Genomic DNA, 12,318 nt, shown 5'->3' with positions numbered 1-12,318 from the left:
AGCCCTCCGTGACGGAGGCGCTTGAGGGGGTGGGAGTAGTCCCGCGCAGCCAATGAGAACGCGCGTGGGATTTTCGGGCGGCGCGAGGCGGCTTAAGGGCCAGGCGTAAGGTGCAGCAGGACCAGCCGCCGAAGTAGGTACCTGGAGGAGGCATGGATGCAAGCGGGGAAGGTGTTGTGCTCGTGGCTGCTGTCAGGACCCCGGTCGGTGAGTGGGAGGGCGCGCAAGGCCAGCTGCGGCGGCTTTGGGGGGGATATTTCACCCATTGGAGACGCTGCGCTTCCTTTCTGATCTTGATCATTGATGGAAACCTCCAAAATGTATTTTGCCTAGTTAGGTTTTTACCTCTATCTTCAGCCCATTTTATTTTATTCTATCGCTTATGGCTAGTGGCTGATGCAAATAAGGATTCTTCTGATCTGATCTTTCTGATCGCGGCTGGAAAGCGAAGCAATCGCTATTGCAGTGCCCCTCCAGTATCATTTTAGCGCCCCTCCAGTTGAGCTGTAGCCCATTTCTCGTGGAAGGGGAACTGCAGACTCGAAGGGTGGGAGCAGTTTAGATTGGCCAGCGCTTCGTGGTTTTAAGAGAGGACGAAGAGCGCGAGAATCCGAAGATGAGCTGTCGTTTTGATCCATTAGACGTCATCCCAAATCAACGTGCTTGTTGGCCCTAATCCAAAATTAAATAACATTTTTGCCATTTCAACTACATGAAAGGTGGGCGTCTTGTAAATTTTGACTAAACTCTTCTCTGTTTTCATGAGGACTGCAAGCTTTTCGAGCCATTTCCCCCAGATCGCCCAAACCTAACCGTGCAAACGTGTCAACTCGGAAGCCAGCCAGCCAGCCGCGCTGAGTTCAATAGAATAGGCAACCTAATCTTCATTTCGGAGTTTCTAATTTTCGTGGAGTACTTGTGGCGTAGAGCCGGTGGTAAATATTAACGTGGTCACTCCAGGCTCCGCCTCGCCCAGTGATTGGGTAGGAACTGTAGAGCCACCGGGTGGAGCAGCCCTGTGATTGCTTCGTGAGAGGCGCTGACGAATCGCGCTCCTCCTCCGATTGGCCTGCGCCGGGTAGAAGCATGAAAGCTCGGCTCGCTTCTGTTCTCTCATTAGATTAACAGAACTAAATGCTGCTCTTTAGCCAGTCCTCTGCAAAGAGATAGCTGCAAGGTAGAAGCAGTGCCGGATTTACGTTTAAACTAAACAAGCTATAGCTTAGGGCCCCATTCTTTCGGGGGCCCCTAAAAAAATTAAAGGGAAAAAAAACCTGGATGTACATTTCCAAAATATAAGATAAAAAACAAATAAAATAAAACCTACATACAGCAACAGTATTTTGTGTTGTGTAGGCTCCTATAATGTAAGTAATGGGCCCTGCCTGCTAGCCTGCTCCCTAAAATATCACTGGTTTGCTCATTTATATACATAGGATTCCTATGATGTAAGTTACTTTGATAAAATACATATTTTGTTATGTGCAAATGGCTTTATATACCTATTAGATCCATACATTACTATATAGCATATATTCAACACAAAAAAAACCAGGACAATTTGTTGTTGACAAAGGACAGCTGGACATCTAAAGGGCCCCATTACCTTCAGTAGCTCAGGGCTTCATCAAACCTAAATCCAGCCCTGGGCAAAAGGATGTGGCTCTTGGGTCATGTGACAATGTCCTTGGAGAGGGGGATCCAGGGTCGGCAAAGCTGGAATGCCAACTCCTGATCTCAAAAATGCAGCTCGACTACCTCTGAACATGTGCAGAGTTGTTTTCAACATTGATTACATGTGGCATGAGGAGCATGTTTCCTCTGTGTGTAACTGCAGGACAAAATAGATTATTGCCTCTACTTTAATGCAGCCTCTTATCTGCTTCGAAAAGTTTACTCTTTTGTCTTCTATTTAAAAATCATCTTTCTCCACTCTTGATAGTTTATTTTTTATTCTCCATACTAACTCTTAATATTCACACTGGTTATTGCACAACTTAGCTTTAATATATCTGCCTCCCTTTTTTTTTTTATTTGGCTTCACGCCAGAGTTTCCAGTTTGACAATGAATACCTTTTTTAACCCATTTTGCACAAAGCAAGAGTGAAGAGCGGCACAGGCAGTGTGTGTGTTGTGGGGTATGTTACATTGAGGAGAGAGTGCTTTCCCACCCCCAATTTAGATGATTTTGAGCATGAATGACTGAAATTGAAAGACAGCAAAATAGAAAACAAACCAAATGGAGCCTTTATTTGCATAATACTCAATCATGGGCGTAACCAGGGGGTTGGGAGGCCAGCTGCTTCCCCCCCCCCATGATCAATTAAAACAATAAAAATAATTAATTAACTGAAGTTCTGCCCTACCACCACCACATGAAGCCTGCCCCCCAACAATAAGTTTGCTCCCACCATCATAAATCCTTACTTATTGGGAGTTAGTCTCATTTAAATTAATGGACAAGATTATGTTTCACTTATGCACAAAGATTTACTAGGAAACATAATTTGAGTCATATGTACAATTCCAGTTATGCAACACCCCACCCCATATTACTTCATTTACATATGCCTTACTGGACCTGGATTCACAAACCTTTTCCTAAAGTACTTATTTTGTGGTTGAAAAAGGCCTGTCTGTAGTATAACAACTTAACATGCATTTTATCTAGGATCCTTCAATGGTGCCTTGTCTACTTTGCACGCCCATGAGCTGGCTTCCGTTGCCATCAAGGAAACCTTGAAGAGGGCAAAAATTGAACCTAAAGAAGTATCTGAGGTTATATTTGGACAAGTCTTGGCTGCAGGTATGTCTTAAGTGAACCAGTTTTCTCAGGTGCTGGTCTGGAATCTGTTTTGCCCTCTTTGCTAGGGCTTTTGTAATACTTAGACAAGATATGCATTTATACTATGAGTCATATTTTTAATATTCCTCTACTGTACAGCTCACCTTCTCTTCCCCTGTGTAAGTAGGGTTGCCAGCTTACCGCAAGTTGTCTTGTAACCTTTCATTGCCCCTGGCAGTCAGAGATGAAGCAACTGTGACTGCTCCTTCTCTGGTCCTGCCATCTGCCCTCTCTGTCACAACATATAGGACTCCCCATGTGCCACATCAGTCAGAACATGTGGTGGGCCACACGGCCAGAGAAGAGGCTTCATTGGTAAGCCACAGCTCTCTCACCTCCGGCAGCACCGAGGGTATTCAAGCTACAACAGTTAATGGTAGCGAACATCCTCATTTACTCTAATTCATTTAATTTAAATCTCAGAAGGTAATGCCAAAATAACCTTACCTCAGGTTGCATCATAACTCATGGGAAGTTGGTTTATAAGGGAGCAGTTGTCTTTTAAGGAATAGTTGCTTAGTAGGAACAGTTTCCCTTACCTTGAAAGGTCAGCATCTAGAGTTTAAAAGCCTGTCACAGCACATCCCTACATGCTAACCAAGGGGTGGGGAGCTTTCTTCAGACTGAGGGCAGCAGTCCCTTCTGGGCAACCTTCCAGGGGACGCATGTCAGTGGAGAGGGGGAAAGAGCAGAGGGAAAAGTCGATGGAGCAGTTGAGGTGAATTTGTACAGTAGGCTACTTTCTCCACACTCGCACATCCCTCTCTATCCTCCACCCCATGAGCCAGATAAAGAGCTCTGAAAGGTTGTATTTTGCCCTTTGGCCTGAAGTTCCCTGCCCTTCCTCATTCTGCGAATGAATCTTATAAAAATGTTCCTTGCCCACTCCTGAGTTTCCAATCCACAATAATCCTATTCACTACCTATGCTCCCCCTGATACCTTGTCAGTCCCTAACCCCGGTTCATACTTTCTACCTAATCCCTCGCTTGCTGAGCCCCTCACAGTCTTCCCCAATCCAAGCTAACCTGAGATGGTCTTCCACGGTTAAGCGTCCTCTAGTAGACAGTTGGGGGAGGGCTGAGGTGACATAGGGCGCCCTCATAACAATTCTAATTGGCAGAACTGTTGTGCAGGGTTGAAAAGTGGTCAGGAAGCAAGGAGGTTTTATTTTGACTCCTGGAAGGTGCCCAGAAAAAGAACATGGAAGATGGAGGGAAGGTGCAGAAGTTGTGTCAGTGGAACGTGGGAGTTCAAAACTAAATGAAGCCCAGCTCATAGGAATGTTGTAATTTACCCTGAAGGCACAGAAGCCCTAAATCAGGTGTCATGGAAGAGCAGAAAACACTCTTGACACCAGAAAATCCAGAGCAGAGGTGACTTGAGCAACCCAAAGGCAGGTGTTGAAATGCAGAGTTAAGTGTAGGTTTTGGAAAGCAGTATCTGGTTCTGCAAGCAAGAGCCAGCTATCCACTTAAGAACAAAACAGGATGCTTGAGAATATTGTAGCCAAATGGTGTTTCTGTGTCCTTTTTGCCTTTTCATATGGAACCATATTGCTTAATGGTTGCCATCAATTTGATTTTAATTAATTTTTATAATGAAAGGTTTTTAGAATGTTGGATTATTTTGATTGTTGTTAGCCGCCCTGAGCCCAGCTTTGGCTGGGGAGGGTGGGGTATAAATAAAATTTATTATTATTATTATTATTATTATTATTATTATTATTAAAGGAATGGGGAGGGCCGAAAGTTGGGCAGGGGGAAGGAATGAGAGCAACTGAGCCTGGTTGTCTTTGCATGCTGATGAATTCTTTCTATTTCTGCAGGTGCTGGTCAGAATCCTGCCCGACAAGCCAGTGTCGCCGCTGGGATTCCATATGAGATACCTGCTTGGAGCTGCCAGATGATATGCGGTTCAGGCCTGAAAGCCGTGTGCTTAGGCGCTCAGTCCATCATGATAGGAGATTCCAGTATTGTAGTGGCTGGAGGCATGGAAAGCATGAGCAAGGTGAGGCTTTTGCTGTTCATAAAAGGGCCTTAGTTGGTTTTTGCAGATTAGTGGTTTGGAACAATTCTCAGGGCAGAAAGATTTAGACTAGTTCAGAATAGCCACTATTTGCATGGTGGAATCATTATGACTGAAACAAGGCTGGGTGTAACAACATCCCCAAGCTGTAGACATGGGGCGGCAGAGAGAGTGTGTAATTCATTGGTTCAGTTAAGTTAGACTCTGGACTTAATTGACTTAATGGGGGATCCCCTCTTTAGATGGCAATCGTTTCACTTCAGATCACAGTCCTGCTGTGTTAGAAGCCTTCCTGCTCATTCCCCTCTCTTTTTGCCCTAAAGTCCTGACATCAGCGGGTGGCGCTGTGGGTTAAACCACAGAACCTAGGACTTGCCGATCAAAAGGTCGGCGGTTCAAATCCCCGTGATGGGGTGAGCTCCCGTTGCTACCGCGGTCCCTGCTCCTGCCAACCTAGCAGTTCGGAAGCACGTCAAAGGGCAAGTAGATAAATAGGCACCGCTCCGGCGGGAAGGTAAACGGCATTTCCATGCGCTGCTCTGGTTTACCAGAAGCGGCTTAATCATGCTGGCCACATGACCCGGAAGCTGTACGCCGGCTCCCTCAGCCATTAAAGCGAGATGAGCGCCGCAACCCCAGAGTCGGTCACGACTGGACCTAATGGTCAGGGGTCCCTTTACCTACCTGACATCACCAGTGGTGCAACCCCATCCCAGAACAGGTAGGATCCTTTTCTAGTCAACTACTTCGCCAACTGAGCATACCTTGAATGTCTCTGGATTGACCATTTGCCCATGTATGGCCTACTCAGATCATCATCAGCCCTCCAAGGGCTCTGGAAGAGGTATACCCTGTCACCTCCTACGCGATTCTTTCAGCTGGGGTTGCATCTTCCATAAACAAACCTTGTACTGCAGCCCCTTCTGTAGACCTCATTTGTTTACAGAAACCAGAATAGCTGTGACATGACGAGGCCAGAAGAGACTTGATTTCCACCCACCTCCAAACAACGTCATTCTTGGAATTCTAAATGTGTCAAAATGATTTCCTTGCAGGCGCCTCATGTCATTCATGTGCGCAATGGGTTGAAGATGGGGGAAGCCTCCTTGCAGGACACACTGATCTTGGATGGCTTGACAGATGCCTTCTACCACTACCACATGGGTATAACTGGTAAGCCGCATGATTCTTCCAAATGGCATTGTCAAGTGGGTGGGGGAAGAGTCTAGTTCAATATTGGATATTATTTTTATTAAATATTAGATGGACCATTTCAGCTTTTGCATTTCCTTCAGCAACAGCTTTAAATGTTTATTTAAGCAACAGGCATACCTTCCCAACAAAATAGATTTGATTGTGTCATGAGTGAGTAAGCATTGAACGTTGGAGGCAGCAGGTTCCCATATTTCGTTACTGAACTTTTGATGCAATTACAGCTGTGCTGTGCATATGGCAATATGACTCTTGCTGCATCTTGATAATGAGTATATACTCCCCAACTCCTGGTTTCAGCTGAAAATGTTGCCAAGCAGTGGCAGGTTAGTCGAGAGGAGCAAGATCAACTGGCTGTACAGTCACAGAACAAGGCTGAAAATGCCCAGAAGGCTGGCTATTTTGATAAAGAGATTGTTCCTGTTCCTGTGCCTTCTAGGAAAGGTGAGTATGTATTCAGAGCAACACCTGTTCTGGGTACAGGGCATATGACTAGTTATCATGGTCCGTATCTGTTTCGGTGCTTCAGTTCTTCCTCTGTTATCAGGGATAATGATCTAACTCAGAGGTGGGTGGAGTCTGGCCCACAAGATTAGTAATTTACATTGTCACTGTGAGAAGTAAAACGGAAATGATGGATGGTAACCATTTTACTGCTGTCCGGCTGCAAAGCAATTTTTCAGAGGTCTCCTGTTTGAAACGGTTCTGAGCCAACATTTCCTGACCTTTTGAGAGCCAGTGTGGTGTAGTGGTTAAGAGCGGTAGTCTCGTAATCTGGGGAACCGGGTTCGCGTCTCCGCTCCTCCACATGCAGCTGCTGGGTGACCTTGGGCCAGTCACGCTTCTCTGAAGTCTCTCAGCCCCACTCACCTCACAGAGTGTTTGTTGTGGGGGAGGAAGGGAAAGGAGAATGTTAGCCGCTTTGAGACTCCTTAAGGTAGTGATAAAGCAGGATATCAAATCCAAACACTTCTTCTTCTTCTGAAACTTTGTCTTAAAGTCTAATTCATTTAACAGTACAGTGGTACCTCGTGTTAAGTACTTAATTCCGGAGGTCCATTCTTAACCTGAAACCCTTCTTAACCTGAGGTACCACTTTAGCTAATGGGGCCTCCCGCTGCGCCGCCGGAGCCCAATTTCTGTTCTCATCTTGAAGCAAAGTTCTTAACCCGAGGTAATATTTCTGGGTTCGCGGAGTCTGTAACCTGAAGCGTATGTAACCCGAGGTACCACTGTAAGTAAAAAGAGAGGTGGAACCTCAGAAGCCGAAGATTCCATGGGTTAACTCAAAGCAGTACTGTTGTTGCGTACCTTTGTACGTATTGGAAGTAGACCGGAGCCCTAGGCATTCTTCCGTGGGAGCACAGAGTTGCTATGAGTTGTTGTGTGAGTGTGTCTTCCCATTGTACTGCAGTGGAGGGCTGGCTCTGCAAGCACAGAGCGACTGCTTCCATAGAAGTGAATGGGAGAGGACAGGATGGGGTATGGGTTGGGGGCAGGGAGATGAATTTCCATTTGGATAGGGTACAGAGATCTTAGGTTCGATTTTAACTTCTACATAGACAGTTCTTTCTGAAATACTTGCTGCCTTGCAGGTCCGGTCGAAGTGAAAGCAGATGAGCATCCTCGCCCTGGTACCAAATTGGAAACGCTGACAAAGCTCAAGCCTTTTTTTATAACTGATGGAACGGGAACCGTGACCGCAGCAAATGCCTCAGGTTTGTTTAAGATATTATAAACCATTTTTAATAGTGCGTTTTAATTTTGTAACCCATCCCAGGACCCGAGGGTGAAGGGTGGGTAATTAAGGATCATAATGGATACCACTTAAATATAATGCTTAAAATGCATCTGCTTCAAGCAAGTTTTATTTAACTTCAGGCAGATACAATCAGGAATATTTGGGCAGGGGGAAAGGCATGTATTTTCTCCAACCACAGCTTGGGGCATTGCAGTGGGGTGGGGGAGGGGAAGGGGGAGGTGGTTGTTAGGCCTTTCCACAGTAGAGACTTAGGATTCTACTAGATTGGTAAAGAAAAAACAATTTATATGCATTGTATGTGTGAGAACATTGTGCCACCAGATGGCGAAATGGAGTCCCGTTTTTCTCTACCTGTTTTCCCTGTTTAAATTTACAATGCCATAAACTGAAACGCTTCTTTGATGTGTCTAGATCCAGCCTTAAAGACCAGTACAAAGTACTGTTTGTAAAATACAGTTTGCCATGCAGAATCCCAAAAGCCTCTTTTAAAGTGTTGTGTTGTCCTTCAAAGTTGAAAGGCGTGTTTCTGTCCCTCATGAACCCTCAAAGGGGAAAACTCAGTATGGACTGAGCACGCTCAGTGGGCATGGAATGCTGATGACAGACGGCGGGAGAAATGGAAGCCCTGTAGGAATGAGATGGGAGTGTCCGGAATTCTGTACATTTTCTTGCAGGTCCTAGTTGTATATATTTAACCCGATCTCAAAGTGCTGTTGTGTACGTAGCCAATGCAGCAGCACCAAGCTGGGAACCCCCACCTTTGTGGAAGTACAAAGAAATGTATAAATCTTTAGGGGAAATCTGCAAGGGGAGAGCCCTCAAAACTTTCCAGTGAGGAATAAGTGTGCTTAGTGGCCGCAGGGATGCCGATGGACTGGGGCTGGGGGGAAGTGAAAATGGAAAACTGGGATGGAGGGATAAGCTGGAATGTTTTGAATCCCGAACAGGGGAACTGAGCCATACCGCAACATTTTGTGACAGGTTACACTTTTCAATATACCATCCTTAAACAATTTGGTTCGCCTAGGGCTTGCCAATCGTAAGGTCGGCGGTTCGAATCCCCGCAACGGGGTGAGCTCCCATTGCTTGGCCCCTGCTCCTGCCAACCTAGCAGTTTGAAAGCACGTCAAAGTGCAAGTAGATAAATAGGTACCGCTCCGGCGGGAAGGTAAACGGCGTTTCCGTGCGCTGCTCTGGTTTCGCCAGAAGCGGCTTAGTCATGATGGCCACATGACCCAGAAAAACTGCAGACAAACGTCTGCTCCCTCGGCCTGTAAAGCGAGATGAGCGCCGCAACCCCCGAGTCCTTCGCGACTGGATTAAGTGTCAGGGGTCCTTTACCTTTACCTAATACTGATAACTTACTGATGACTACAATTTTGAAGAAGATAAGTGTTCCTATCAACCACTTTGAAGTTTTTTTTACAATCAAGTGGTGTATAATTTTTATGAAAGAAATGACTAAAATATGACCGTTATATTTGTATACAAGTCTCATTTGCCATTGGCTTTCCAGTTGTGACATTGGGGGGGGGGGGACTCTAGTAATGTTTGTGGGGAAATCTACCTATTAAATTTGGCACACTAGGGTCATGGGGATAAGGATTTGGCCCACCGGCTAGAAAAAGTTAATTCACTCCTGTGCTAATAGGCAGCCGAAGAGCAGAGGGCAAAAGATTTCTACTGTGGTAGTTCTATCTACTTTCAGGTTTTACTCTACCTGGAGAACGCTTTCAATGGCATGTTTTGAGTCTCAAGCTGTGTCCCCTCTCTCTCCCCACTCCACTCCATCCCAGGTCTAAATGATGGTGCTGCAGCTGTAATTCTCATGAAGAAAGCTGAAGCCCTTAAACGAGGCCTTGCCCCTTTGGCACGGATTGTATCCTGGGCCCAAGCTGGTGTAGATCCTTCTGTCATGGGGATTGCGCCAGTCTCAGCCATAAAGAAAGCTGTAAGTAATATATCGGCAACAGGGCGAACCTTTTCAGAGTACAGTGGTACCTCAGTTTAAGTACTTAATTCGTTTCGGAGGTCCGTTCTTAACCTGAAACTGTTCTTAACCTGAAGCACCACTTTAGCTAAAGGGGCCTCCCGCTGCCGCCGGGCCCCCGGAGCACAATTTCTGTTCTCATCCTGAAGCAAAGTTCTTAATGAAATGATTTTAGAATGTTGTATCATTTTACTGTTGTTAGCCGCTCTGAGCCCGGTTTTGGCTGGGGAAGGCGGCATAAAAATAAAATTTTATTATTACATTATTATTAACCCGAGGTACTATTTCTGGGTTAGCGGAGTCTGGAACCTGAAGCGTATGTAACCCGAGGTACCACTGTAGCTTGTTAGTCCTGAGTAACTAATCTTGTATTAAACATACACTCTGCTTCCTCCCAAACAATATACTGTATTTTTCCGTCTATAAGACGCCCCCATATATGATGCCTGCTATTTTGAGGGGCTCAGATGTAAGAAAATGGGGGAGGGGAGATGTATCTGTGTATAAGACACCCTTTAATTTTTGACATTTTTTAGGGGGAAAACCTAGTCTTATATACAGAAAAATACAATAACTTAAAAAACATTTTGGGCAGTGCCATTTTTCTAGAAAAAGAGGTGCTGGAACTCACCATGAACGCCTCCCTTGTTATCCTATAATGGCAATAGTGCCCACCTGAGAGGTGCCGGAACAGAGTTCTGGCTGAAAAAAAGCCCCGATTTGGGGAAATCTTCAGCTGATGCTAAATTACTGTTTTCCAAGCAATGCACTCCTTTAGTTTCTATGAATAAATCTGAGACATCGGCACACATAGTTTCTGTGAGACTCATGCTATTTAATGAGCCTATGTGTAAAATTTTACATCTTCCATGTTAATGGGAAGGCTTCAAACAGTATTTTTAGAGTCAATAACCAACTGCCCATAGCATTACCCTATTTGCCTAATGTCTGGAATCTAGTTAGTTATAATCTGCTTCTAAAACCTGAAGGCACACAGACCAACTTTGCTAATTGCTTGAAGCCTTGATGTTAATTACTGGTTTGCCCTTCTGCAGCTGGAAAAAGCAGGTTGGACAGTGGATCAAGTGGACTTGTATGAAATCAATGAAGCCTTTGCTGCTCTAGGTTGTGCAGTAACAAAAGAGCTAAAACTGAACCCGGAAAAGGTATGTTCTGAAAGCTCAATACTGGAATCATCTAGCCTTATCTGACAAAGGGAGAGATCATTAGGTGCAGCCTCTCTCAGATAAGGTGGAAGGCATTCAGAATAAATATGCGTATATTGGGGGTTGGTGAATATAGAAGGGCTCATTTCATTTGCAGAAGGGGATGATTTGGGGGGTGGGGAGCCTCCTACTGGAAAAGTGTACACAGGTTTGGTGGGTGTTAAACTGTTGAGGGAAGGAGGAATTTACAAAAGCTGTTTCCTTCCTCCAGTGCAGGAATGGGGAAACTCAGGCCCAGGGGCCAGATGCACCTCTCCAGGCCTTTATCTGGTCCTTGAGATTGACCTTGCCAGGCCATACCACTCGCTCTCTGAAGAGTGATTTTGCCTGCCAGGAATGCGTCCTTTACTGCAATGAGGCATCTCAATTGCATCAGAACTTGGTCACACCTCCATGCCCCTCCTAGTAGCTCTACCAGGTCTATTGGCTACCAGCCATTGCTGGAATGAAGGTGCCTGTGTTGCTTTGAAGCAACTGGGGGTCCCTCCCCTTGCAAATAGACAGCGTACCTCCCTCAGCTCCCAGGGTTGCAGCCATTTTTTCCCTGGAATAAATGCTCATCAACAGTTTTTAAAGAGAATTCACACAGTATTGCTGCCGAACTATTGCATTAGTGACTTTCCTCACCCTAACTTGTCGTCCTTTTTCTGACTCTACCTCTTTTTAAAAAAACATTACAGATAATCCCTCCAGTGAAGGCTGGTTAGAATGTCATTGAGGCATCTCCAGTCTCGGACATTGCTGTAATTTCCCTTCTTGCCCCTTTGTCTGCCTTGTTCTACTTTATATTTAACAGGGACACTTAATTTTTGTGGCAGGTGAACATTGAAGGTGGGGCTGTTGCCCTTGGCCATCCTCTTGGAGCATCTGGTTGTCGGATCCTTGTTACGCTTGTGCATGCACTGGAACGAACAGGTGGAAAACGGGGGGTTGCTGCTTTGTGTATAGGAGGAGGGATGGGCATAGCCATGTGTGTAGAAAGATAATCTAAGTGTTTCGGTAATTCTGTATTGCATGGCTTCTAATTAAAACAAACTGTCTTAACTGCCGCCTCTTCCTTCAATTACTGTGACCACGTCACTATCTCAGTTCCATCACTGCAAATGCTGTACCAACTTTAAATTACTAGTGCTGTGTTGTATATGGATCTCAGTATGTATGACTTGTTTATATAGTCACGGGATAAATATGGTTTAAAATAGCCAATCCCTCTGCTGGCTGCTGCAGAGAGCACCTTAGTGGGCAGAATCAGTCTC

The 12,318-nt window shown here is 45.3% G+C and overlaps 1 protein-coding gene across 1 annotated transcript; it reads left to right on the top strand.

The window, feature by feature from the left end:
- Window positions 1-12,106, top strand: ACAT2 (acetyl-CoA acetyltransferase 2). Its single transcript, XM_083434219.1, has 9 exons — window positions 1-207; window positions 2,672-2,806; window positions 4,673-4,854; window positions 5,928-6,045; window positions 6,385-6,528; window positions 7,680-7,802; window positions 9,643-9,797; window positions 10,892-11,002; window positions 11,881-12,106. Exons 1-9 carry the CDS (start codon window positions 153-155, stop codon window positions 12,046-12,048), a joined length of 1,191 nt encoding a protein of 396 aa, XP_083290345.1. The 5' UTR covers window positions 1-152; the 3' UTR covers window positions 12,049-12,106.
- Window positions 12,107-12,318: the final 212 nt, after the last annotated feature.

Source organism: Podarcis tiliguerta (assembly GCF_965153285.1).
Source record: "Podarcis tiliguerta genome assembly, chromosome: 3".
NCBI lineage: Eukaryota > Metazoa > Chordata > Lepidosauria > Squamata > Lacertidae > Podarcis > Podarcis tiliguerta.
Note: the sequence above shows the minus strand (reverse complement) of the source record. Positions and strands in the feature narration are given on the sequence as shown.

Coding starts and splice junctions, on each gene's coding strand:
- ACAT2 (XM_083434219.1), top strand. CDS start 153: ATGGATGCAAGCGGGGAAGGTGTTGTGCTCGTGGCTGCTGTCAGGACC. Junction 7,803..9,642: donor GACCGCAGCAAATGCCTCAG/GTTTGTTTAAGA, acceptor ACTCCATCCCAG/GTCTAAATGATGGTGCTGCA. Junction 11,003..11,880: donor TAAAACTGAACCCGGAAAAG/GTATGTTCTGAA, acceptor TTTTTGTGGCAG/GTGAACATTGAAGGTGGGGC.